We start from the raw sequence: 27,980 nt of genomic DNA on the forward strand, positions 1-27,980 counted from the left end.
ACCAATGTGTATTAAATGCCTACTAGGTGCCAAGCACTTGTAGTTAAAAAGTGATTAAAAACTACAGTTGCTGCCTGCGTGGAGCTTACAGTCAATGGGAGGGCAATCATTCAACACAAATTCATTGAACACTTCCTATGTCCACCACAATGTTGTAGGCACTCATAATAAAACAGTTAATGAAAGGGATAAAAATCCCTGCCCTCATAGGGCTAAGATTATTTACAAAAAGGAATACACAAAGTGCATAATAAGGTAGACATCAACACAGTCATCAAACAAACAAGTGTAAAACTGTAACTGGGCCAAGCAGGAATACAAGGTGGAGTGAGAGACAGTGATAGGGACAGGGATAGGGTGGGAGGAGGGTAAAGGGAGTGAGTGCAGACGGCATGTCTGCATCCAGAGCCGACGATCTGGGCAGGAAGGTGTCATCCAGTGGGGAGAGCCAGGCCTGTGGGGCAGAGAGCCTATGGTTGGAGACCTGGGTAACCCTCCTAGCCTCCATTTCCTTTTACCGCTTCTGACCTGAGGAAGGCTAAGTCTTCCGGAGACGATAGTGAATTACCGTCTGTGCAGTACACATGTGCATTGCTGTATGTTCAGGGCACGAGGACTGGCACCAAATTGGCCCTCGATCAAGAATAGTAAAACCTCAGAGAGAGTAGGAGCTTCGGTACCCAGGTTTACCAAGTACCAAGGGGCTCCCACGACTCAGGTATGAGGAGGGCGACCTAGGTACCCCTTTCCCGGCTCCCTAGCCCAGCTGCTCATGCTCCCCTTCCTCGTCCCCTCCCCCACTCTCATCTTCTGCCCGCCCGGAACGTCCGCGGGCTAAGCCACAACGGCTAGGGAACCGCCGGTATCCGCGTCCGCAGCGCCGCCAGCCAGGCGGGAGCCGTGTGGGATCCCAGCGCCCGCACTCCCGCCCCCGCCAAGGAGCCAGGTGAGCCGCTGCCGGGAGACGCCCGGGCGCCGGGGGCTGCAGGCGGTGAGCGGCGAGGCCACAGCGGGTCCCATCGCGGGGGCTGCGTCTGTCACCGGCAGGTACCCAGGTATGCCGCAGAGCCAGGCACGCCGCAGGCGCTCAGTCAGTATCTGTGGAATGAATGAATGACGGTCGTCCCTGGGAGCTTATCTCTCAGGTATTGTCTCTACTTTCAAAGGCCGTGTGGATGGCAATGACAAGAGACAGTGTGTGCGTTTTGCAAGCTGCATCCTTTCAAATTCTCCTGTCTATATTGTCAAAAGCCCCAGAACTGATGTGCTACCTGCACCCCACCGCCTATCCCATCCATTTCCTCCCGAGGCCTGACTTCCCGGCCGGCCGTTCCTCCTCCTTTCAGACCTCACTGCTTTTGTTCATTTTATTCCCTGTGACTGAATCCCCACCCCCACCTCCTTGCCCCTTTCTTTTCATGTCAAATGCTATTGATGTGTCAGGGGCCCCTGTGAAGCCTTCTCCAGCACCCCCACCCCAATAATGAGCATCTCTCCAACACACCGTGTTACAGTCTCCACATTGCACGGAAGGTGGTTGTCCTATGTGTCCAATGGTCATCCACTTAAGGACTGTCATCTTATTAGTCATCCCTAGCCGCTATTCAAAGTGACTAAAGGATCTAAAGGCCAGGCTCTTTGCTTATACTTTTTCTGTATTCCCAATACATTCTCCATAAAAACCCAGGTAGTAACACGCTTAGGGTTGTTTCTGATGGAATTACAAATGCTTATTTTGAAATTTTGGAAGTGAATTTAGCCTTTACATGATTATAGAAAACATAAGAAAGTTCAGGGGGAAGATATTCCTGGAACTAAACTAGCTTTCAAGATTTCATATCATTTGGGTCAATAGCCATAAAATTGGATTGTATTTAAACTTTTTATTCCTGACTTTTTTTTTTTTTTTTTTTTTGAGACAGAGTCTTGCTCTGTCTCCCAGGCTGGAATGCAGTGGTTCCATCTTGGCTCACTGCAACCTCTGCCTCCTGGGTTCAAGCAATTCTCTGCCTCAGCCTCCTGAGTGGCCAGGACTACAGGCACACCACCACACCCAGCTAATTTTTGTATTTTTAGTAGAGAGGGGGTTTCGCCATGTTGGCCAGGCTGGTCTCAAACTCCTGACCTCAGTTGATCCAACCGCCTCGGCCTTCCAAAGTACTGGGATTACAGGCATGAGCCAGTGAGCCATGCCTGGCCTATTTTTTACTTTTAAAACACTCTGAACACAGATAATGTAAATAATTAGATAAATGGATGGATGGGTGGATGGATGGATGGATGGATGGATGGATGGATGGATGGATGGATGGATGGATAGATAGATAGATAAGGGTACTATGGAGGGTGAAAGAGCTAGGCCAAAAGTGCTTGTATTTTAACAGGGCCCCCAAACTTAGCACTGAAAGGCTCATGAAAGATAATCCACTATATTTATAGTGGTACTCATACTTTAATTTTTATCAGAATCACCTGGACAGCTTCTTTGCTTTCTTTTCTACCTAGCAAGACCTACCGAATCAGAAACTCTGGGGGCCCAGCAGTCTGGACAGCTTCTTAAAACAGACTGATGGCCCCAGAGTTTCTGATTCAGTAGGTCTTGCTAAGTGGGGCCTACTCAACAGTAGGAGTTTCTGGTCATTGCATCTTCTTGGGAAGGGTCCTGCTAGTACATGAAATCAATCAAGAAAGACATAATGGAGCTGGAGAAATTCCAAAGAAAATTACTTAAAAAACAATAATAAGGAAACCATGTGTTTACTCTTGCTGCTGTTAGCCAGACATTTGTTGGAGTTCCTTAAAGACAACTTTCCACCTGCTCCTCCTGGCCATCCTCACTGTGGTTGTAGGAGTTTATGACTTGATAACCTCTCCTAGATTATCAGAATATTAATGGTCTCCAATTGGCTGTTTTGCCTCAGTCTCTCCTATCTCCACTGTCCAACAACTTTTTGTGATGATGGAAATGTTTTATATCTGCACTGTTTAGTAAGGTAACCACTAGCCATATGGCTGTTGAGCACTTGAAATCTAGCTAGTATAACTGAGGATCTGAATTTTTTATTTTAAGTTTAAATAGGCACATGTCACCAGTGGCTACCATACTGGACAGCTCAGCTCTAGAACACAACACTGGCACATTTCATCTTCCCAAAGTGCATCTCTGTGCGTATTACTACTTCTGCTGAAAGACTTTAAATAGGCCTGGCGCGGTGGCTCACGCCTGTAAACCCAGCACTTTGGGAGGCCGAGGCGGGAGGATCACCTAAGATAGGGAGTTCAGGACCATACTGGCCAACATGGCGAAACCCCGTCTCTACCAAATATACAAAAATTAGCCGGGTGTGGTGACGCACGCCTGTAATCCCAGCTACTTGGGAGGCTGAGGCAGGAGAATTGCTTGAACCTGGGAGGTGGAGGTTGCAGTGAGCTAAGATTGCACCACTGCACTCCAGCCTTGGTGACAGAGCTGGACTCCATCTCCAAAAAAATAAAAAATAAAAAATATACATATACATACATATGTAGATGTATATGTAAACATATGTAAAGTAATTGACAACATTTAAAAGTCAGAAGATTCCACATAAAAATCTGGCATTATGGCTTCTCCTGGAAAAGATCAGATCTAAGCTATTCCGGGCCCCACATTGACCAATGGCAAGAATGGCTGGAGCTAAGCAGCTTCTGCTGCCTTTGCCAGCCCCACTGTTCCCACCACTCCTTGACGGTCATATTTTGCCTATTTTACACCAATCCTGCTTTAATTTCACTTTCAGAACAAAATGCTGGGTTCTAGACTCTCGATGTGACCCAGGATATCAGTTTTGTCATTAGCAGACTAATTAGGCTTGTTTAGGTTACTGGGAACAAAGAGACTACTCATGGAAGTACACTGGACAATTATATGGGGAAAGTAAGGAAGATTGGGTCTGTATTCCTACGTGTGGGGAAAGAAAGGCGGGGTGGGGGGCGGAATTCCTTACATTTTAATACACAGTTCTACCTTTTTTTCTTTTTGTGAGAGACATGAAGCACTAATTATCTTAAGTGATATATTGTAAAATACCTCTCCCATCCTCTTATGTATTCCCCAGTCACCTCAATGGTTTAGTGAATTTGTGATCTTTAGTTCATGGTTGTTATACAGCATACTACTTCTACGCAATGCTTTGAGGGTAAAAATACAATATATAACTATGGCCCAATTACTGATGTTTTCTAAAATCTTAGTTTTACACCTGTAAAATGAAAGAAATAGTAGTACTGGTATTATTGTGGAAATTTAATGACATAACTCGTGAAAAAATCTAGTGCAATGCATGGCATAGGATAAATGCCCAATAAATGTTGGTGATGATGATGATGATTGTTCTGAAGGAAAACAAAGTTGCTGACACATTAAACTTATGTGTGGCATCACCCATCATCTATATAATTGTGTAATCTATATAATTTGAGGGTTTACCAACATATTTTATAGGTATGTGGTTTATACATATGCTTTTCTACATTTATGTGGAAGAATTTTAGAGTTTATGTTTTTCTTATTGTTCAAAAACATAGATTATTAAGAATGGTTATACTTTCTCCCAGAGATGGATCCCTATCCATCCTCATTTACTCTTATCTTTTCAATCTTTTTAAAAAGCAGGTTAATATACATATATTTTCTTTTTGTTTTTGGTTGTTTTTTTTTTTTTTGAGACAGAGTCTTGCTCTGTCGCCCAGGCTGGAGTGCAGTGGTGTGATCTTGGCTCACCGCAAGCTCCACCTCCCGGGTTCATGTCATTCTCCTGCCTCAGCCTCCCAAGTAGCAGGGACTACAGGCACCCGCCACCACGCCCGATTAATTTTTTTTTTCTTTTATTTTTAGTAGAGATGAGGTTTCGCCATGTTAGCCAGGATGGTCTCAATCTGCTGACCTCATGATCCACCTGCCTTGGCCTCCCAAAGTGCTGGGATCACAGGTGTGAGCCACCGCACCCAGCCGATTTTTTTTTTTTTCTTTTTGAGACAGGGTCTTGCTCTGACACCCAGGCTGGAGTACAGTGGTGCGATTCTGGCTCACTGCAACCTCCACCTGCTGGGCTCAGGTGATCCTCCCACCTCAGCCTCCTGAGCAGCTAGTACTACATGCCCATGCCATCATGCCCAGCTTATTTTGTTTCTATTTTTAGTAGAGAGAGGGTTTCACCATGTTGCCCAGTCTAGTCTCAAACTTCGGTAGCTTTTTCTGCTACACCATGAGGCCACTAACTGTATACTTGGCAGTCATTCAAGAAATATTTGTTAAGGGCCTGCTAAGTTGCTAAGTGAAAACCATTATTTTGGGTCTTGGGGCTGCTGCTGTGAATAGTCACAGTCCTGCCTCCTGGTCTTACTTTTTTTTTTTTTGAGACGGAATCTGGCTCTGTTGCCCAGGCTGGAGTGCAGTGGCCGGATCTCAGCTCACTGCAAGCTCCGCCTCCCTGGTTCACGCCATTCTCCTGCCTCAGCCTCCTGAGTAGCTGGGACTACAGGCGCCCACCACCATGCCCAGATAATTTTTTGTATTTTTAGTAGAGATGGGGTTTCACCTTGTTAGCCAGGATGGTCTCAATCTCCTGACCTCGTGATCCGCCCGCCTCAGCCTCCCAAAGTGCTGGGATTACAGATGTGAACCACTGCGCCCAGCCCCTGGCCTTACATTTTGTGGGGGAAACAGACAGTGGACAAACAGACAAATAATGAATCAGGTGCTGGCAAGTGCTGTGAAGAAAAGTAAAAGGTAAAGGGGTAATGATGGCTGCTATTTTAGAGAAGGAGTTAGAAGACTTGTATTGAGCACTTAACCCTTCATATGGACTTCTTCATATATGCTGGATAGTGAGCATTTTCAGTGAAAATTGTTGATTAATACTGTCTATCTCTTGATCATTTTCCTACAACATATCAACGCAATTGAAAATAAAGAAAACTAGGCCTCCCACCAGGACACCTGGGTTCTAGTCCTGGCTCTAATAAGTATCAAACAGCAAAGACTGTTTAAACTTCTGGGTTTTGTTGTCTCCATTTGAAAAATGAAAAGAATACACATAAAATTATACAACATTGAGAAAGAGTTTTGTACAACTGAAAGATGCTATGAAAGTGTAAAACATTATTATATAGGAATTTTATTTCCTCAAAAATACGCTGAGGATCTGGATTACTGAAAATGCTTTTTTATTTGATCTCTTCCCACTCATCCAGGAATGGCACAACTAGAGAGGAGCGCCATCTCTGGCTTCAGCTCTAAGTCCAGGCAAAGCTCATTCCCATATGATGTTAAACGTGAAGTATACAATGAGGAGACCTTTCAACAGGAACACAAAAGGAAGGCCTCCTCATCCGGGAACATGAACATCAACATCACCACCTTCACACACCACGTCCAGTGCCGGTGCGTGTGTCCGATCATTCAGCCGCCACCGAGCGGGGCAGGACTGAAACCTAACCTGACTCCTTTGGTGTCCACTTCTCTTTCTTGTCTGAGTTCCTGTAATCAGAATCCTGTAGTTGATTGTGTAATTTTTCTTCAGTCATTTTTGTGGTTTGTCTTGTAGTACCTTTTTGATTGTAAACTTCCTGGGCATAAAGATCTTGGGTGTCCCTACAGTATCTAAGGAGGATATTTCATAATTCCATTGTTCAATCAACCACGACTACCAGACTCCTGACCAAAAATAAGATAGCCAGCAAGACACAGTGGCTTACACCTGTAATCCCAGCACTTCAGGAGGCCAAGGCAGGCAGATCACTTAAGTCCAGGAGTTTAGACCAACCTGGGCAACATGGTGAAACCCCGTCTCTACTAAAAAAAACAAAAATTGGCCAGGCGCGGTGGCTCAAGCCTGTAATCCCAGCACTTTGGGAGGCCGAGACGGGCGGATCACGAGGTCAGGAGATCGAGACCATCCTGGCTAACACGGTGAAACCCCGTCTCTACTAAAAAATACAAAAAACTAGCCAGGCGAGGTGGCGGGCGCCTGTAGTCCCAGCTACTCGGGAGGCTGAGGCAGGAGAATGGCGTAAACCCGGGAGGCAGAGCTTGCAGTGAGCCGAGATCGCGCCACTGTACTCCAGCCTGGGTGACAGAGCCAGACTCGGTCTCAAAAAAAAAAAAAAAAAAATTAGCTGGGTGTGGTGGCACGTGCCTGTAATTCCAGCTGCTCAAGAGGCTGAGGCATGAGAATTGCTTGAACCTGGGAGGCGGAGGTTGCAGTGAGCCGAGATTGTGCCACTGCACTCCAGCCTGGGCAACAGAGCAAGACTCCGTCTCAAAATAAATAAATAAATAAGATAGCCATGGTGGACTGATGAATGGTAGGGGAATGAGATTCTTCTAGTCTCATATCCAGCAGTGCCCACATGGTGGTACTCATGGTCATCAAGGTAGAGTCTACCACCACCACCTCTGATACCCACTGTGACTGGCTAGGTCCTGCAGTACAGGGGCTCTTAGCCTGTTTTTGTGCTTTGAACCTCCTAGCAGTCTGATAAAGTTAATCAACCTCTTTCAGAATAATTTTTAAAATGTTTTTTATTGCAGTGAAATACGTCTCACATAAAATTGGCTATTTTGACCATTTTTAAATATACAATTCAGTGGCATGATTGACATTCGCAATGTTGTGCAACCACCACTGCTATTTCCAAAACTTTTTCATCACCTCAAACAGAAATTCTGTTAAGCAATAATTCCCCATTTCCCCTCCCCTCAGCCCAAGTAACCTCTCTTCTGCTTTCTGTCTCTACGAATTTGCCTATTCTAGCTATTTCATTTAAGTAGAATCATACAATATGTTTGTCTTTTTGTGTCTGACTTCTTTCACTTAGTGTAATGTTTTCAAGGTTCATCCCTATTGTAGCATGTATTAGAAGTTCATTTCATTTTATGGCTGAATAATATTCTCTTGTATTTATATACCACATTTTGTTTATCCATTCATTAATGGACATCTGAGTTGTTTCTACCACCGTTAGGCTACTGTAAATAATGCTGCCATGAACATTGGCACAGAAGATCTGTTTGAATCTGTTTAGGGATATAACTAGGACTAGAATTGTTGAATCACATCATAAATCTTTGGTAAATTTAACTTTTTAAGGAACTGCCAAACTGTTTTCCACAGTAGCTGCACCACTTTACATTTTCATTGGCAACGTACAATTTCTCCATGTCCTCTCCAACATTTGTTATTTTCCATTTTTTTAATTATAGCCAACTTATTAGGTATGAAATGATATCTCATCGTGGTTTTCTGTTTTTGCTTTTGCTTTGCATTTTCCTGATGACTAAAGATGATGAGTATCTTTTGGTGTGTTTATTGGTGAATTATTTATCTTCTTTGGAGAAATGTCTCTTCATTTCCTTTGTCCTTTGTAAAATTAGGTTGTCTTTTTGTTGTTGAGTTATAGGAGTTCTTCATATATTCTGGATATTAAAGTTCTATCAGATATATGTTTGTAAATCTTACATAATTTGTAAATATTTTCTCCCATTCTGTAGGTTTCACTCTGTTGATAGTGTACTTTGATGTAGAAAAGTTTTTTGGTGTTTTGTTTTGTTTTATTGAGACGGAGTTTCACTCTTGTTGCCCAGGCTGGAGTGCAATGGCACAGTCTCCGCTCACTGAAATCTCTGCCTCCTGGGTTTGAGCGATTCTCCTGCCTCAGCCTCCCGAGTAGTGGGGACTACAGGCACATGCCACCACGCCCAGGTAATTTTTGTATTTTTAATAGAGATGGGGTTTCCCCAAGTTGGCCAGGCTGGTTTTAAACTCCTGACCTCAGGTGATCTGCCCGCTTTAGCCTCCCAATGTGCTGGGATTACAGGTGTGAACTACCACACCTGTCTGATGTAGAAAAGTTTTTAATTTTGATGAAATCCAATTTTTCTGTATTTTCTTTTGTTGCCTGGACTTCTTGTGCCATATTTAAGAAACTATTATCAAATTCAAGATCATTCAAGATCATGCATATTTTCTTTTCTTTGTTTCTTTTCTTTTCTTTTCTTTTTTTGCAGTGGCGCAATCTCCACTCACTGCAACCTCCACCTCCCAAGTTCAAGCAATTCTCCTGCCTCACCTCCCGAGTATCTGGGACTACAGGTGCACGCCACCATGCCCGGCTAATTTTTGTATTTTTAGTAGAGATGGGATTTCATCAAATTGGCCAGGCTGGTCTCGAACTCCTGACCTCACATGATCTGACTGCCTCGGCCTCCCAAAGTGCTGGGATTACAGGCGTGAGCCACTGCTCTGGGCCAAGATGATGCATATTTTCATCTATGTTTCCTTCTGTGAATTTTATAGTTTTAGCTTTTAAATTTAGGTCTTTGATCCTTTTTGAAGTAATGTTTGTATATAGTGTAAGGTAAAGGTCCAGCTTTATTCTTTTACATGTAGATATTCCATTTTCCCAGGACAATTTGTTAAAGAGATTGTCTTCACCTAGTAAATGGTCTTGGCCAAATAATTTTTTAGTGCATAAAATAAGCAGGATTATAAGGAAAACCAGTTACATTGAAATACAGTTATCTAAATATCAAAAATACCAAAATTCTGTTATTTAATAACATAGGTCTAATAACTACCATAATTTCAAAGTAGTGATGAATGTAACTAATATTTCAAATCTCCTTAGCAATTGTAATGTATATAGAAATGTTTGTGATTTCTACTGGTGACAAAGTCAAGTTCTGCTGATACTATTGTGGTTTGTTGCCAACATTCATAATTGAAGGAAATGCTAAAGAGGTTAGTGAAGTAAAGATATAAGTTCTCCTACGTAACTTCACATATATCCCCAAATACGATCTACAGATCCTTTGGGGGTCCACAAACCTCAGGTTAAGTATCCAGGCCAGGTGCAGTGGCTCACACCTGTAATCCCAGCACTTTGGGAGGCCGAGGCGGGTGGATCACTGAGGTCAGGAGTTTGAGACCATCCTGGCCAACATGGTGAAACCCCATCTCTACTAAAAATACAAAAATTAGCTGGGCTTGGTGGCATGCGCCTGTAGTCCCAGCTACTCGAGAGGCTGAGGCAGGAGAACCACTTGAACCTGGGAGGCAGAGGCTGCAGTGAGCTGAGATCATGCCACTGTACTCCAGCCTGGCAACAGAGTGAGACTTGTCTCAAAAAGAAAAAAAAAAAAAAGAATCCTTCATGACCTACATCATTATAGCAATCGTAATTACTCAAGTTGTCATCACTCACACTCTGAATTTACTAGTCCTTCTTGTCCCCTGGTTTATCACCCACAATTGGCACATGTTGGTATGTTGGCATGTTGGTGACAATTGTGGAAGGTCCCTACACAGCCCTGATGCAGACTGTCCCTTCCTTGAAACATTTTCCTTTGTCCACATCCTGCCTTTTTTAAGTTGTGCTCTTGGATATCCCTCTCTAGTCCTCTCACTTCCTCTGCTCCATGATGGATCTGGGGACATGTGCCAAAGAGGGTATTTGGGGGCAACATTGGCTTTGTCTCTATAAAATGATGGTCTTTTCCCCTAACTTTACCCTCATTATAAAAAATTATTCCCAGTGAAATTTCAACCTAACTCCTTTCTACCTTTCTTAGACTTGCCATCCAGACACTTAAATCTGACCCATTCTGCCTCCCATAAGCTTTCTAGCAACTGTTACTCCCTACTTCTAAAACATACGGTTCTCTCCACTTCTGAATTTTGACCAGAAAGGTAGCACAGCACAGTAGTTAAGAGCACAGTTCTAGCTGGGTGCAGTGGCTCATGCCTGTAATCCCAGCACTTTGGGAGGCTGAGGCTGGCAGATCACGAGGTCAGGAGTTCAAGACCAGCCTGGCCAACATGGTGAAACCCCATCTCTATTAAAAATACAAAAATTAGCTGGGCATGGTGGCGTGTGCCTGTAATCCCAGCTACTCGGGAGGCTGAGGCAGGAGAATTGAGACCAGAATGCAGAGGTTTCAGTGAGCTGAGATTGCGCCACTGCACTCCAGCCTGGGCTACAGAGTGAGACTCCATCTCAAAAAAAAAAAAAAAAAAAAGCACAATTCTGAAGCCAGGCTGCCTGATTTTGAATACTAGTCCTGCTGCTTCTCAGCTGTGTGACCTTAGGTAAGCTATTCAACCCTGCTGTGCCTCAGTTTCCTTTTCTGTAAGATCAACATGATAATAGTACCTGCCTTATAAAGTGATTATGAGGTTTTAAAGAGTATTTGTAAAGCAACTAGGAAATAGCACTAGATAAATGAGGTTTTTTTTTTTCTTTTTTTTTTTTTTTTGAGATGGAGTATTACCATGTCATCCATGCTGGAGTGCAGTGGCACTATCTCAGCTCACTGCAACCTCCGCCTCCCCGGTTCAAGTGATTCTTCTGCCTCAGGCTCCCAAGCAGCTGGGACTACAAACCTGGCTAATTTTTGTATTTTTAGTAGAGATGGGGTTTCACCATATTGGCCAGGCTGGTCTCAAACTCCTGACCTTGTGATCCGCCCACCTCAGCCTCCCAAAGTGCTGGGATTACAGGCATGAGCCACCGCGCCTGACCATAAGTGAGTTTTTTAATGTAAATAAAATAATATTTTAACCCCATCTCTTTCTTTCTGCAGAAAACCTCTTAATATCTTTCCTCATTTTCTTCCTCTTTAACAACTGCAAATCCCCCCTCTTATCAAAATCTCCTCTGTGCTTTCATTTTGATTTTTCTATTTCTCACTTTTAAGATGTCTTAACTGAAATCCAGATTCATGTCTAAATGCTAATACTGTTTCCCCATCAGCTTCAACTTCCATTCCTCTAATTCCCTCCTTAGTTCCTGTCACTCTTAAAGCCTCATCACTCCATGTCCATTGTATTTTTCACCATGGGGAAGAGCTTTGATGACTTTGCCTTGGGTGGCTGGCTGGTCTTTCCCTAAGTGACATACAGAGAGGAAGGGAGACTGAACCAGGTGAAGGAACAAACTGTTCCAGTGTCATGCTCTACTCTCCTCCACAGAGGCTCATAATTAGAAAGAGCATACTTTGTACACCTGCCACACACCCAGGGACTCTCCTAAGAACAGCAATGTGATGTTCCTTCCAAACCAATGGTCTTGCTCATGGCTGTCAAGCAGCATTTCACAGCTGCCAACAGGAAATTTGGAGGCAGGAGAGTGGCTAGAACACTGAGCTAAAATCAAGGACCTTGTTTCTAGCCCCATCTCTGCTCATTCCTGTGACCTTGGTAAAGTCATATTTATTTGGCATTAATTACCTTAGCAATAGTAATGCCCATAGTTGTGAGAGTAAAACATATGTGAAATTACTTGTCTGAGCACGCACTTCAGCCCTGACTACGTTAAAGTAATATTTGTTGTTGTAGTCAAATCCCAATTATCTAGCTCAGTTTACACACGAAAAATCTTCATACTTTTTGCTTTCAACCCATGCTAAGATCTAAATAACAAAAAGCAATTTAAAACCAAATTGGTTTTCCTGGTTGATTAATGATGATTCTGTCATTTTAGATGATCTGAAAGTTAAAGCAGGTTTTCTCAATCTCAGGATCATTGACATTTTGGACCAGAAAATTCTTTCTTTTGGAGAATTGGTCTGTGCATTCTGTGATGTTTAGCCTCTACCCACTTGCCAATTGCAAGAGTCAAAAATGTCTCTGGGCCAGGCACAGTGGCTTATGCCTGTAATCTTAGCACTTTGGGAGGCCGAGGCGAGCAGATCACCTGAGGTCTGGAGTTTAAGACCAGCCTGGCCAACATGGTGAAACCCCACTTCTACTGAAAATACAAAAATTAGCCAGGCATGGTAGCACATGCCTGTAATCCCAGCTACTCAGGAGGCTGAGGTAGGAGAATTGCTTGAACCCGGGAGGCAGAGGCTGCAGTGAGCCAAGATTGTGCCACTGCACTCCAGCCTGGGCGACAGAGCAAGACTCTATCTCAAAAAAAAAAAGTCTCTGGACATTGCCACATGTACACAGGGGAACAAACTGCATCTAGTTGAGATCTACTGGGCTAAAGGATAATAAAGTCTTATTTTATAAAGTTGTTTCTTTACATAACTAAGTCCTTAAGCACAGGACTTCATATTCTGTATTTTCTACTAATTTCTACGTGTCACAGGTCAAGGCCAGAGTAAATGTTTGGTAAAAATTTTAGTGCCATGTTCTCCTCTCCTCCACAGAGGGTCATAATTAGAAAGAACACACTTTATGCACCTGCCTCGCACTTGGGGACTCTCCTAATTGGGAATGACATGAATGTGTTAACTGCCCTTCCGCCTATCAATGTCACCCTCAAAACACTGTCCTTGTCAAGAGAAAACAACAGCAGTCCATTTTTCTACTGGAAAATTAGTAGGTTTAATTTTTCCCAAACATCCTATGAAAACACAGAACTGATTACATGCTGGATGTGTATGGCTTAGTTCTTGACATATACATAGCACTTGGTTCTGAAGCTAAGGTGATTTAGTCTCCCAGGGAACATGTGGTGATGTCTGGAGACGTTGTTGTTAGCTGTCACAGCTGAAGGAGGGAGTTCTACTGATATCAAATGTGTAGAGATGAGGGATGCTGCTAAACATCCTGCAATGCACAGGACAGCCCAACAACAAAGAATTATCTGGTCCAATATGTCAAACTGTCAGTAGTGCTGACAAGACTCTGCTTTTTCTTGGCTATGTGGGCCAAATGCCTTTTATTGGCTATGTGGGCATTTTCTTTGGAGAAACTAACCAAGTCTCTGCTCTTCTCTCACACAGCTGCTCATGGCACAGGTTCCTACGATGCATGCTTACAATCTTTCCCTTCCTAGAATGGATGTGTATGTATCGATTAAAAGATTGGCTTCTTGGAGACTTACTTGCTGGTATAAGTGTTGGCCTTGTGCAAGTTCCCCAAGGTAAGGAAGATATGAAGCCTGTTCATCCAAAGACAATGTATCAGACCTTGTCCACATGCCCAGGGTAAACAATTACTTGTGCTAGATGAATAGAAAAAAAATATTGAATTTTATTCACAGCATTACCATTTGTTCCCTTATCTGCCAGATTTCTAATGTCTCCAGGGTGGTTCCAAAAGACTTGGTTTAGTTTAGACCCCTGAATGCTTTCCAGAGTACTTGTAACATCCACTCTTTGTTATTTTTTTCCTTAACTAGTTATTTCATACTCATGACTATAATACATCTCACTTGGCATTGGTTTTACCTAGAAAGTGGAAGGATAGGCTGGGCACAGTGGCTCATGCCTGTAATCCCAGCACTTTGGGAGGCCAAGGCAGGCAGATTGCTTGAGCTCAGGAGTTCCAGACCAGCCTGGCTAACATGGTGAAACTCTGTCTCTACAAAAAAATACAAAAATTAGTGGGGCCTGGTGACTTGTGCTTGCAGTCTTAGTTACTCTGGAGGCTGAGGTGGGAGGATCACCAGAGCCCAGGAGGTCGAGGCTGTAGTGAGCAGTGATCACACCACTGCACTCCAGCCTGGGCAACAAAGCAAGACCCTGTCTCAAAAAAGAAGAAAAAGGTAAAGGATAGGAAACATAGCATGCCAGCATCTCTCCAGCAAGTGACAAGCAATCCAGTGCCCACTCTTTGGTCTTCCAAGTAGCAGTTCAGATGCAAGACAACAAGATCACACAGATAGGTGTGGGAGCTTATCTGGGCTTTACAAACTCGTTTCCCGAATAGGAATCAACAACTCTTGTAACAGTTCCATAAATATTGCTCCCAGAGTCCCACAAGGGACAAGTCCAGTTGTAAGAGTCACTATGCTCAGAGAATCCCAAAGGTAGGGCTTGCAACTGGATATATCTTTCATTCACAGTCCTCTTGGTCCAGATGGAATATACTATTTGGGCTCGTTTTTACCATAAGCAATTCTGCCTGGTAACACAGTTGCCATTCTACCATTATAAGGTTTCCAGGGAAACAGAGCTAGAAAGTTAACCCAAGATCAAATTCATCTTCAAAAAATAGAATGGGTTTCATAAATCCTTTACTCACAGTAGTTTATAGTTCCCCAGATAGTCTTTAAACACCTCCATTTCTCTATTTTTCTGAGGCCCAGCAGGCAGGGTTGAAGCTTGTGATCAGGCAGGCTGTGGATAGCACAAAAGAGGTCAAGAACATAAACAAGTTGTGGCTGAAATCCGACTCTGGTACAGCACTGTTAACTGGGGAAAACAGATGATTTTTTAAATCTTTACTTACTTATTTGTTTCTAAATTATCAAATAATAAAATTGGCTTTTTTTCCCTTTTGGTGTATACTCAGATTGATTTTAACATACATGGCTGGGACTGGTGGCTTATGCCTATAATCCCAGCACTTTGGGAGGCCTGGGCAGGCAGATTGATTGAGATCAGGAGTTTGAGACCAGCCTAGGCAACATAGCAAAACCCCATCTCTACTAAAAATACAAAAATTAGCTGGGCATGGTGGTGTGCACCTGTAATCCCAGCTACTTGGGAGGCTGAGGCAGGATAATTGCTTGAATCCAGGAGGTGGAGGTTGCAGTGAGCCAAGATGGTGCCGCTGCACTCCAGCCTGGGTGACCGAGCGAGACTCCATCTCAAAAACAAAAAACAACAAAAAAAAACAAACACAGATATACATTTGTGTAACCACCACTACAATTGATGCAGAGCAGTTCCATCACCTCCAGAACTCTCATGCCATGCTTTTAAAGTCACATCCCCCTGCCAATCTATAACCCTTAGCAACCATTGATCTGTCCTTTAGCACCATAATTCTGTCTTTTTGAGCACATCATATAAATGGAATCATACAGTAGGTAAATTTCAAAGGCTGGCTTCTTTCATTATGCATTATGCCTTTGAGATTCATGCAAATTGTTGTGTGTATCAATAGTTAATTTTTATTGCTTAGTAATATTCTACTATACAGATATGTCACAGCTTTTTGTTAATCCATTCACTTGTGGATAGAGATTGTGTTTCCAGTTTTGGTCTCTCACAAATGAAGTTGCTATGAACATTCATGCACAGGTTTTGTGTGAACATAGTTTTTATTTTACTAAGCTGGAGCTGGATTGCTGGTCACAAGGTACGTGTATGTTTAACTTTATAAGAAACCACCAAACTGTTTTCCAGAGTGGTTTTTGCTACTATTTTACATCCCCACCAGCAAAGCATAAGAATTTCATTTCCTCCACATCCTCATGAGCACTTGATATTGTCAATATTTTTAAAATTAAACTTTCTATTTTGAGATAATTATAGATTCACATGCGTTTGTAAGCAACAACAGGTAGAACCCATGTACCCTTTACTCAGTTTCCCCAAATGGTAATATCTTGCAAAACTATGGTACAGTCTCACAACCAGGATATCAGCATTGTTTCAGTCAAGATAGAGAACACTTTAACCACCACAAAGATCCCTCAAGTTGTCTTTTGCTTTTGTTTTTGTTTTGTTTTGTTTTGCTTTTTTGAGACAGTCTCCCTCTGTCGCCCAGGCTAGAGTGCAGTGGCGCGATCTTGGCTCACTGCAAGCTCCACCTCCCTGGTTCACGCCACTCTCCGGCCTCAGCCTCCCAAGTAGCTGGGACTACAGGCACCCGTCACCAAGCCCAACTAAATTTTTTTTTTAAATTTTTTTTAGTAGAGATGGGGTTTCACCGTGTTGGCCACGATGGTCTCGATCTCCTGACCTTGTGATCCGCCTGCCTCGGCCTCCCAAAGTGCTGGGATTACAGACGTGAGCCACCACGCCCGGCCAAGTTGTCTTTTTACAGCCACCACTACCTGCCTCCTGTCCTTATCTCCTCTTAATCCCTAGCAATCATTATGTTCTTCACTTCTACAATTTTAACATTTCAAGAAAGTTATCTAAAGGGAATCATACAGCATATAACCCTTTGGTATTGGATTTTTTTTCACTCATAATTCTGTGGAGATTCATCCAGATTATTGTATATATCAATTGTTTATAACTTTTTAAAATTAATTAATTAATTTATTTATTTATTTATTTTTGAGATGGAGTCTCACCCTGTCACCCAGGCTGTAGTGCAGTGGTGCTATCTTGGCTCACTGTAAGCTCCACCTCCCAGGTTCACACCATTCTTCTGCCTCAGCCTCCCGAGTAGCTGGGACTACAGGCGCCTGCCACCATGCCTGACTAATTTTTGTAATCCGCCCACCTTGGCCTTCCAAAGTGCTGGGATTACAGGCATGGGCCACTGCACCTGGCCATAACTTTTTATTTTTGAGTAATAGTCCGTGGTATAGTTAAACACTTACCCACTGAAGGATATCTGGATTGCTTCCAGGTTTTAGTATTACACATATAGATGATATGAACATTCATGTGCAAGTGTTTTTGTTTGGTGGTGGTGGTGGTGGTTGTTGTTTTTGAGAGGCAGTCTCGCTCTGTCACCCAGGCTGGAGTGCAGTGGCACAATCTCGGCTCACTACAACCTCTGCCTCCTGGGTTCAAGCAATTCTCCTGCCTCAGCCTCCTGAGTAGCTGGGATTACAGGTGCACACCACCACACCCAGTTAATTTTTGTATTTTAGTAGAGACAGGGTTTCACCATGTTGGCCAGGCTGGTCATAAACTCCTGACCTTAAGTGACCACCTGCCTTGGCCTCCCAAAGTGCTGGGATTACAGGCGTGAGCCACAGTGCCTGGCCTCATGTGCAGGTTTTTAAAATAAATGTTAAGTCTTCATTTATCTGGGATAAATGCTTAGGAGTGTAGTTGCTGGAGTATATAGGAGTTGCCTGTTGCCTTTTTTCACCAACCTGTTTTCCAAAGTGGCTTAACATATTACATTCCCACTAGCAATCTATGAGTGATCCAGTTGCTCTGTATTCTCACCAACATTTGATGTTGTCACTATTTTTTATTTTAGCTATTCTGATAGTCATGTAGTGATATCTCATTGTGGTTTTAGTTTGCATTCTCTTAATGGCTAGTGATATTTAACATCTTTTCATATGCTAATTTCCATCTGTTATTTTCATAAAATGGCTCTTCACGTTTTTTGCCCATGTTCTAGTGAAATTCTGTTTTTACTATTGAGATCTGAGCATTTTTTGTAGATCCTGGATACTAGTTATTTTGTTTTTGCAAAATATTTCAGGTTTTGCAAATATTTTCTCCCAGTCTGGAGCCTGCATTTTCATACTTTAACAGTCTTCCAGAGCAAAAGGTTTTGATTTTGATAGTCTCATTTTTAGTACCTTTTATTTTAGCCATTCTAAGAAGTATGTAGTGGTATCGCATCATTGTTTTAATTTGCATTTCCCTAATGCTTAATGAGGTTGAACATCTTTTCATGTGCCTAACTTGCTATCCTCATATCTTCTTTGAAGGGTCTGTTCAAGTACTTGGCCTATTCTTCCATTGAGGTTTTATTTTTTTCTTGTGGTTAATTTTTGAGCTTTTGTTTTGTTTTTAGAGACAGGATTTTGCTCTGTCACCCAGGCAGGAGTGCAGTGGTGTGAACATAGCTCACTGCAGTCTGGAACTCCTGGCCTCAAGCATCCTCCTGCCTTGGCCTACTAAAATGCTAAGATTACAGGCATGAGCCACCATGCCCGGCCTCAACACCATTTTTAAAGAATATCCTCCAGTGAATTGTTTTTGCACCTTTGTTAGAGATCAAATAGGCATCTTTTGTGCGAGTCTCCTTCTAAATTCTCTTCACTCTATTCTATTGATCTATGTGTCTATCCGTTTACCAATACCATGTCTTGACAGTGAGTTTTAAGTTTGGGTGATATGCTTCCTCCAGCTATTTTTTTTTCCAAAATTGTTTTAACTATTCTTCCATATTCATTTTATAATCAGCTTATCTAAATTTACCAAAAAAGGTTTTTGTTTAGATTTTGATAGCTATTCCATTAAATCTACAGATTATTTCAGGGAGAACTGGCATCTTTATTATGTTGTCTTCCAATCCACGATTATGGTGTCTCTCCATTTGTTTAGGTCCCTTGATTTCTTTCATCAGCCTTTTGTAGCTTTCAGCATACAGATCCTACAGTTTTGTTAGATTTGTGCCAAAGAATTTCATTTTGGGGGTTTAAATGATGGTTCAGTCTCCAGTTATTCATTGTTTGCATATAAAAATACAATTGATATTTGTGTGTTTTTCTTGTATCCTGAAACTTCTTTATTAGTTCTAAGAATTTTTTGTAGATTCCCTGGAATTAACTACATTGACAATCATGTCATCTGTTAATAGGGACAGTTATGTTTATTCCTTTTTTTTTTTTTTTTTTTTTTTTTTTTTGAGACGGAGTCTCGCTCTGTCACCCAGGCTGGAGTGCAGTGGCCGGATCTCAGCTCACTGCAAGCTCCGCCTCCCGGGTTCACGCCATTCTCCGGCCTCAGCCTCCCGAGTAGCTGGGACTACAGGCGCTGCCACCTCGCCCGGCTATTTTTTGTATTTCTTAGTAGAGATGGGGTTTCACCGTGTTAGCCAGGATGGTCTCGATCTCCTGACCTCGTGATCTGCCCATCTCGGCCTCCCAAAGTGCTGGGATTACAGGCTTGAGCCACCGCGCCCGGCCTATTTCTTTTTAATATGAATGGCCTTTATAACTTTTTATTGCTTGTTGTACTGGCTAAGACTTCCCATACTATGTTGAATAAGGATAGTGAGAATAGACATTCTTCCCTTGTTCCTGAACACAGGGGAAAGCATTCAGTCTTTTTTCTTTTTTTTTTTTTTTTTTTGAGATGGAGTCTCACTCTGTCGCCCAGGCTGGAGTGCAGTGGCGCGATCTTGGCTCACTGCAAGCTCCGCCTCCCGGGTTCACGCCATTCTCCTGCCTCAGCCTCCCGAGTAGCTGGGACTACAGGTGCCCACCACCTCGCCCGGCTAGTTTTTTTTTTTTTTGTATTTTTTAGTAGAGACAGGGTTTCACCATGTTAGCCAGGATGGTCTCGATCTCCTGACCTCGTGATCCGCCCGTCCCGGCCTCCCAAAGTGCTGGGATTACAGGCTTGAGCCACCACACCCGGCCAGCACTCAGTCTTTTACCACTAAGTATGATGTCAGCTGTAGGATTTTTGTTGATGCCCTTTATTAGGTTAGGGAAGTTTTCATCTACTCCAGTTTGCTGAGAAATTTATCATAAATGAATGTTGTATTTTGTGAAATGGTTTTTTTTTTAATCTATTGATATGACCATGTGGTTTTTCTCTTTAGATGTTTAATATGGCAGGTTACATTAACTGATTTTTTGAATATTGAACCAGCCTTGCATTCTCAGAATAAGAGAATATTCACACTAAGTTACCATATGTACTAGTTGCATTCCTGCAAAAAGAAATTTTCATGTGGCAGCTACAACCAAAATGGCCCATTTGTATTAATATAGTCATTTTACTTCTATGAAAAAAATTTCTAGCATATTCCTATGGTGCTGCAATGAGACAGCTAACTCTTGGAACTGATGCTTTAACTATGAGCCCCCTATCAGTTTCTACTTATATTTAAATAAAGACCAAAGTTGGAGGATATCCCATTGCTAAATTAGCAAGCCATCAGTATAATCTTGTATCAAAATAAGAATGACATAAGAGTAATATCTAGCATCCACCACAACACCTAGCACATAGTAGGTATTCAAAAGATATTTGTTGAATAAAAATGATTACATAGCTGGTTATGGTAGCTCACACCTGTAATCCCAGCACTTTGGGAGGCTGAGGAAGGTGAATCACTTGAGGTTAGGAGTTTGAGACCAGCCTGGCCAATATGGCAAAACCCTGTCTCTACTAAAAATACAAAAAGTAGCCAGGTGTAGTAGTATGTGCCTGTAATCCCAGCTACTCAGGAGGCTAAGCCAGGAGAATTGCTTAAACCTGGGAGGCAGATGCTGCAGTAAACTGAGATCACACCACTGCATTCCAGCCTGGGCAACAGAGTGAGACTCCATCAGAAAAAAAAAAAAAAGATTACATAGCTATGTGAATGAATGAATCCAACCAGCTCTTTTTTTTTTTTTTTTTTTTTTTTTTTTTTTGAGACGGAGTCTTGCTCTGTTGCCCAGGCTGGAGTGCAGTGGCACGATCTCTGCTCACTGCAAGCTCCGCCGCCTCCCGGGTTCACGCCATTCTCCTGCCTCAGCCTCCTGAGTAGCTGGGACTATAGGCACCCGCCACCACGCCCGGCTAATTTTTTTGTATTTTTAGTAGAGACGGGGTTTCACCGTGTTCTCCAGGATGGCCTCGATCTCCTGACCTTGTGATCCGCCCGCCTCGGCCTCCCAAAGTGCTGGGATTACAGGCATGAGCCACTGCGCCTGGCTACCAACCAGCTCTTAATACTTGATTAACGGATTGAATATTAGTTTAATTTATGTGAATAAGATAATTTGCAGTGTGAATAATTCAAAAATTGTACTTACATTTGAATACCTAATGACAATAATTTTATTCAAATGAAACAAAAATACTATATGATGAAGACCTTATTAAAAAGGTGCTGGATCTTCCTCATAGTAGAATTCCAATGTACAAATGTAGAATTAAAGAAGAAAACAGAAAATCACCTTTATGAAAATACTACAGTAATAATTGTACATAAGATCTACCCAGTGGATGCTAAAACTAGTGGGTGAAAGTTTGCAAAACTAAGAAACAGTATTTGCATATTTTCAAAGTATCTCCCTTGAGATATTTATTAACTACCCCACTACTTTACAATAGAAGACCGAGGAGAAAATAGCTTAACTAAGTGATCAATGTGAGCATCACCAGTAGTAAAATATATGAATATTATGAATCCCGTGATATGATGTAATAAGAAAAATACAACATCATTTCTGTAGTATTCTTGCCAAAAGTGTATAACCTTAGTACAATCATGAGGAAATATAAGACAAACCAAAATTGAGGAGTATTTGACAAAATAACTGATCTATTAATACTCTTTTAAAGTGTCAAAGTCATGAAAGACAGGTAAAAATTAAGGAACTTTTATAGATTGCAGGAATAAGGGGAAATAACAACTAAATGAAATGTGAGACTCTAGATAGAATCCTAGAACAAAATGAAAGACATTAGAGAAAATACTGATGAGATTCAAATAAAGTTTTTAATTTCTAATGTTAATTTCCTAGTTCTGATCAATATACTATGACTATATGAAATGTTAACTTTAGGAGAAACTGTGGAAGGGATATGTGGAAACTGCATTATTTTTGTAAGTTTTCTGTAATTCTAAAATTAGTTTAAAATTTTTGAAAATTTTAAGATGTTGGGAAGTTTGGAAATTTTAATTCCTTCTGTTTCACTATGGCCTAAGTTTAAATGAGGCTAGATGACTTAATTCTCAGATTGCTAACCTAGTAATTCTCTTACCTTCCCAGCATTGGTTAGTTATTTAAAACCATAAATTTCAAAAGATTTTCTCTTCATGCTACACATTGCTTTTCAAGAGTAAATGGGGGCCAGGCATGGTGGGTCATGCCTGTAATCCCAGCACTTTGGGAGGCCAAGGCAGGCAGATCTCTTGAGCTCAGGAGTTCAAGACCAGCCTGGGCAACATGGTGAAACCCCATCTCTACTAAAATAAATAAACACATTTGAAAAAAAAAATTTTTAACTAGGTGTGGTGGTGCAAGCGCATGTAGTCCCAGCTACTTTGGGAGGCTGAGGTGGAAGGATCACTTGAGTCTGGGAGGTTGAGGCTGCAGTGAGCCAAGGTCATAGCACTGCACTCCAGCCTGGGTGACAGAGCAAGACACTGTCCACAAAAAAAAAAAAAAGTAAATAGGGGCTATTCAAAATTATGATGGAGTGCATACACAGTATATTAAAGCAAGAAAAAGAAACACAAAGTATAAGAATTATAAAGGAATAAAGCTTCATTATTCACAGATGATTTTTTATGCAAAGAATTCAAAACAGTATAAAGAAAATTAATATGATTTTTAAAAGCAAAAAAAGATTTTAAGAAGGCATAAAAAATAAAAGAAAAACAAAGAAAATAATAAGATTTTATGAATATTGCTGGATACTAAATCAGCATATAAAAATCAATTATGCTTACGCGCAGTGGCTCATGCCTATAATCCTAGCACTTTGGCAGACTGAGGCAGGTGGACTGCTTGAGCCCAGGAGTTCAAGACCAGCCTGGCAACATAGCGACACCCTGTCTCTATGAAAAATACAAAAAATTTGGTTGGGCATGGTGGTGCATACCTGTAGTCCCAGCTACTTGAGAGACTGAGGTGGGAGAATTCCCTGAGGCTGGGAGGTTGAAGCTGTAGGGAGCTGTGATTACACCACTGCACTCTAGCCTGGGCAAAAGAGCGAGACTCTGTCTCAAAAAAAAAAAAAGCAGAAATAAAATTGTGTTCAGTATAACTCTTAATATAAAGTTCAAAATGGGAGCAAATTAAACTATATTATATAGGGATATGTACACTACTGATAAAGAAAAGCAAAGAAATTGTTATCATAAATGCCAAAATAATGAATCCTTCTGTGGGGAGAGGTGGTGTTGTAATCAGACCTGGGTGGTAGTTACGTGGGTGTTTGTTTTATAAATATTAAGTAAGCTTGACATCTATTAATCTATTTTAATGCATTTTCTATATGCATGTTATATTTCACAATAAAAATGGAGATTACTAAATTAATTACCAAAACTATTACTAAAGTAATTAGAGCAATTAAGACAGTACAATATTGCAAAGATAAACAATTAAGCCAATGAAACAGGAAAAAGAGTCACACATATATGAATCACACACACTGTGTATCAGATATGTCACTACAGAGACAGGCCTTTAGTGACAAATGATGTAAAACACTTGGGTCTCTATACAGAAAAAAACATTTCAGGCCTTTACCTTACACCATACACAAAAATCTATTCCTGGTTGATTAAAGACCTAAATGTAAAAGTTAAAGCAAAAAGGACATTTTGGAATAACATAAGAGAATATCTTTATGATCCTGAGGTAGAAAAAGGTTTCTTAAATAAGACACCAAAAGCAAAAGGAAAAGCCCAAGGGAAAAGACTGATCAATCTGAAGTAAGTACAATTTAAGAATTCTATCTATTCAAAGCCACTGTGAAGTTTGAAGAGCAGCTAGGCACGGTGGTTCATGCCTGTAATCCCAGCACTTTGGGAGGCTGAGGTGGGTGAATCATTTGAGGTAAGGAGTTTGAGACCAGCCTGGCCAACATGGCGAAGCCCCGTCTCTACTAAAAATACAAAAATTAGCCGGGCGTGGTGGCGCGCGCCTATAGTCCCAGCTACTCAGGAGGCTGAGGTGGGAGAATCACTCAAACAAGGAGGTGGAGGTTGCAGCAAGCCAAGATCAATCACCACTGTACTCCAGCCTGGGAGACAGAGCAAGATGCCATATCAAAAAAAAAAAAGATTGAAAAGCAAATCACAGAATGGGAGATACCTGCAAAACAATATACAACAAAGGATTTATTTGTAATATACATACTCCTATAAATCCATAAAAATAACTAGACAAGGGTGCTCAACATTATTAGTAATAAATAAAGCAGAAAATGAAATTGAAATGAATTATCACCATGCACACTAAAATTAAAAATCTGGCATATCATGTGCTAGCATAGATGTGGATAATGGGAACTGTCATACATTACTGGTGGTAGTATAAATTGCACAACCATTTGGAAAACAGTTTGGCATTATTTAATAAATGCCCCAGAAGTTGAAATTCAAGCTATATATTCTTGAGTAACTTGTAAATCTGTGTACCAGGAGACATGCACAAGAATATTCATAGCAATAGTGTTCATAATAGTCCCAAACTGGAAACAAAGACAGGATACCGTGAACCCTGGAGACAAAGAGAATGGGAAGGTAGCAGCCTTGGATTCTGATGGCTTTTTAGTTTGGTTCCAGTCTCTGATGAGGTCTAACTGCCCTTTGCACCCTTTTAATAAATGTCCTATTTTGTTTAAGCTAATTTGAGTAGATTTTCTGTTTCTTGCAATCAATAGAGCCTTGCCTAGGGGACAAAAATGTGGTGAAGAAATCCTATAGATTACAAGAGACTTAAGAGACATATCAATCAATGTAAGGACCATATTTGGGTCCTGATTTAGACACACAGATTGTGAAACAAAGCACAACATGTAACAGCAAATAATTTTTTAAAGATCACCCCAAAACTCACCATACCTCTGGTTCAAGGTGAGATTGCAGTTATCTCAAGGTTCTACTGAGGCTGGAGGATCTGCTTCCAGGCTCACTCATATGGGTGTTGGCAGGCCTGAGTTCCTCCCCATTCTGGCTTCTCCATATTCACAGCATGGCGGCTGGCAGGACCAACTATATGTGTTGGGCCCAATACAAAATAAACACACAGGGCCCTTAGTTCAGAAATTATTCAGAATTTCAAGACAGTGACAGCAAAGCATTAAACCAAGTGCAAAGTCCTTCTAAGCCTAGGACTCTGTCTTGACTGCATAGATTACAAACCTTTGAAGCCACCTCTGGCAGGTAGTGAATGAGAGAGCAACCAAGATGGAAACCAAAAGTCTTCTTGCAACCTAACCTCAGAAGTGATATCCTGTCATTTTTGTTATAGTCTACTCCTTAGAAACAAATTAGTAAGTCTATTCCACACTTAATGGGGAGGAAATTATATAAGGGCAAGAATACCAATTGATCATTGTACATCATCTTAGAGACCCTCTACCACAACAATCATTTGTAAGATAATCAGGGAAATTTGAACACTGAGTGGATAACGATGATATTGTACTAAAATTACAAGAGTATTATCATTTAGAGACACATACCAAAATATCTACAGATTAAATAATCAAATGCCTTGGATTTGCCTCAAAGTAATATAGGGTGAGAGAGGAGTAGGAGCATAGATTGGTTATGGGTTGACCATTGAAGTGGATGATGGGTGTATGGAATTCATTAAACTCTATTTTTGTATATGTTTGAAATGTCTTATAAAAAGGAGCCTTGCTTATCTAAGACAATAAACCACCTCACTAAATTCATCATTGAATTTAGATGAGTATATTGGTATGATGTAAATTGAGGACAGACTCTTAGGGAAGGAAACAGGGGCTTGAAACATCAAAAGGATGACACTATGCCTGTTAGTCTATTTGCTTCAAAATTTCCAAATTCTCATGGTGCTTCTTAGAAAAGAAAGTATTAGAGAAGGAGCTGAAGGAAGAGGCTGGAGTGACTGGCCTATGGAAGAGAACCAACACATACCAACTTCAAGTCAGTGAAGTGTGATTCTTGCCTTGCTCTCCAGTTTTATCTTCAGCCCTGGAGAATTCCCAGGGCCTGCTTGTGCTTAGCTAGGAATAAGGATGGGGCTGCTTTTGAGCTGTTGGAATTAGGTATCTTATTGCTGTGGTATTTGCTTCACAAGTTTAGTATTAAGACCTTGCAGTGAACGATGTTTCAGCCTATGATACTGGATTGAAGTGTAAAAAGCATATGGCAAAATAGGAAGAGAAGCTAGGAATCAAAGCAGATAATAAAAAGTACTAATGAAGTACTATATGTTCAGAAATACTGTTACCACACTCAGTCAGCTATACACATGGATGATTTTTATTTTAAATATTCTTTACAGCTTTTATTTAAGGTGACTTTTAAAGCCAAGCTGCTTTTTCTTAAATTATCTTGTTTTTCAGGCCTGACACTTAGTTTGCTGGCAAGGCAACTGATTCCTCCTCTCAACATCGCTTATGCAGCTTTCTGTTCTTCAGTAATTTATGTAATTTTTGGATCATGTCATCAAATGTCCATTGGTGAGTTCAGCACTGAAATACACATGTGGTGGATGAAGTTTCCATCCTCATCATATATTTATTGCTAAGGAGCCCAACATAAAACTATCTTTAAGATAGAAAGAAAGGAAGCAGGAGGTGGACATTCTATCCATACAGTTAGTGTTCAGATTGTAGAAATAAATACTTCTAGTGTATCATTATTGTCACCACCAGAAAACAGGCCAGCAAGTTGTTTCCCAAAGAAATTAAAGGGTAGAGGTACTTTCCTTGAGAAATCACCACACATTGGCATCTGACTTCCCTCAACCCAGAAGATTCAGAAATGATTATGTGAATACTCCTAGAGCAGATATTTCTTTCATCTGACCCATATTAACCAAACTCCATGGGCTGACTTGTAACACAGCAAGCCAGCTTACTAATTTACAATGAGAAAATGTTACCACAGTAATCAAAACACTGACATCCCTAGGATAAGTACTTCCCTTCCCTGAGTCAAAAGTCCATCTACTAATTTATAATTAGAAATAACTTATTACAGAGGCCAGACTAATTAAAGTCATAGAATCAGCACATTTACTTCACCTAGGTGAGCCTGCATAGAAATCAAATCACAAAATTCCCCCGTAAGTTTAGAAGGTTATTGCCAGTATTTACTCAGTGATGTGCCTTTTCCTAGATTTCTCCACTGAACTGACCAATCCACCAACATTTACCATTCTGAATGACACATTCTTTTTTTTTTTTTTTTTTTTTTTTGAGACGGAGTCTCGCTCTGTCGCCCAGGCTGGAGTGCAGTGGCGCCATCTTGGCTCACTGCAACCTCCGCCTCCCAGGTTTACGCCATTCTCCTGCCTCAGCCTCCCGAGTAGCTGGGACTACAGGCGCCCGCCACCACGCCCGGTTAATTTTTTGTATTTTTAGTAGAGATGGGATTTCACCATGTTATCCAGGATGGTCTCGGTCTCCTGACCTGGTGATCCCTCCGCCTTGGCCTCCCGAAGTGCTGGGATTACAGGCGTGAGCCACCGCGCCCAGCTGACACATTCTTTATATATGTTTTTATGTTCAGTCTGATTAACATCCCATCCTTCCAGATGTGAAGTGCTACTTTTCCTTTTTTAGGAATAGCTGGGCCGGGCACGTTGGCTCACGCCTGTAATCCCAGCACTTTGGGAGGCCAAGGCAAGCGGATAACGAGGTCAGGAGTTTGAGA

General features: G+C 41.4%; 1 protein-coding gene and 1 long non-coding RNA gene across 5 annotated transcripts in view; one reads left to right on the plus strand and one right to left on the minus strand.

Moving 5' to 3' along the window:
* The first annotated feature begins 811 nt into the window (after positions 1-811).
* Positions 812-27,980, plus strand: part of LOC105474581 (solute carrier family 26 member 8) — an 81,294-nt gene continuing 54,125 nt past the window's right edge. The window contains exons 1-4 of one of the 4 annotated variants that reach the window (XM_071097148.1): positions 812-1,055; positions 6,235-6,424; positions 13,775-13,914; positions 26,666-26,782. In XM_071097148.1, the coding sequence (XP_070953249.1) occupies positions 6,237-6,424; positions 13,775-13,914; positions 26,666-26,782 (445 nt within the window). In that variant the 5' untranslated portion in view covers positions 812-1,055; positions 6,235-6,236. Of the gene's footprint in view, positions 1,056-1,123; positions 1,146-6,234; positions 6,425-13,774; positions 13,915-26,665; positions 26,783-27,980 lie in introns of those variants that run through there. The other 3 variants (XM_071097149.1, XM_071097151.1, XM_071097150.1) reach the window with 3 other exon arrangements.
* On the minus strand, positions 13,858-26,701 carry LOC139363419 (uncharacterized). The gene is made up of 3 exons (XR_011623788.1): positions 25,173-26,701; positions 15,018-15,112; positions 13,858-13,995 (listed from the first exon to the last, which is right to left on the minus strand). It is a non-coding gene; the product is annotated as an uncharacterized lncRNA (long non-coding RNA).

Source organism: Macaca nemestrina, chromosome 5 (genome assembly GCF_043159975.1).
Source record: "Macaca nemestrina isolate mMacNem1 chromosome 5, mMacNem.hap1, whole genome shotgun sequence".
Classification (NCBI taxonomy): Eukaryota; Metazoa; Chordata; class Mammalia; order Primates; family Cercopithecidae; genus Macaca; species Macaca nemestrina.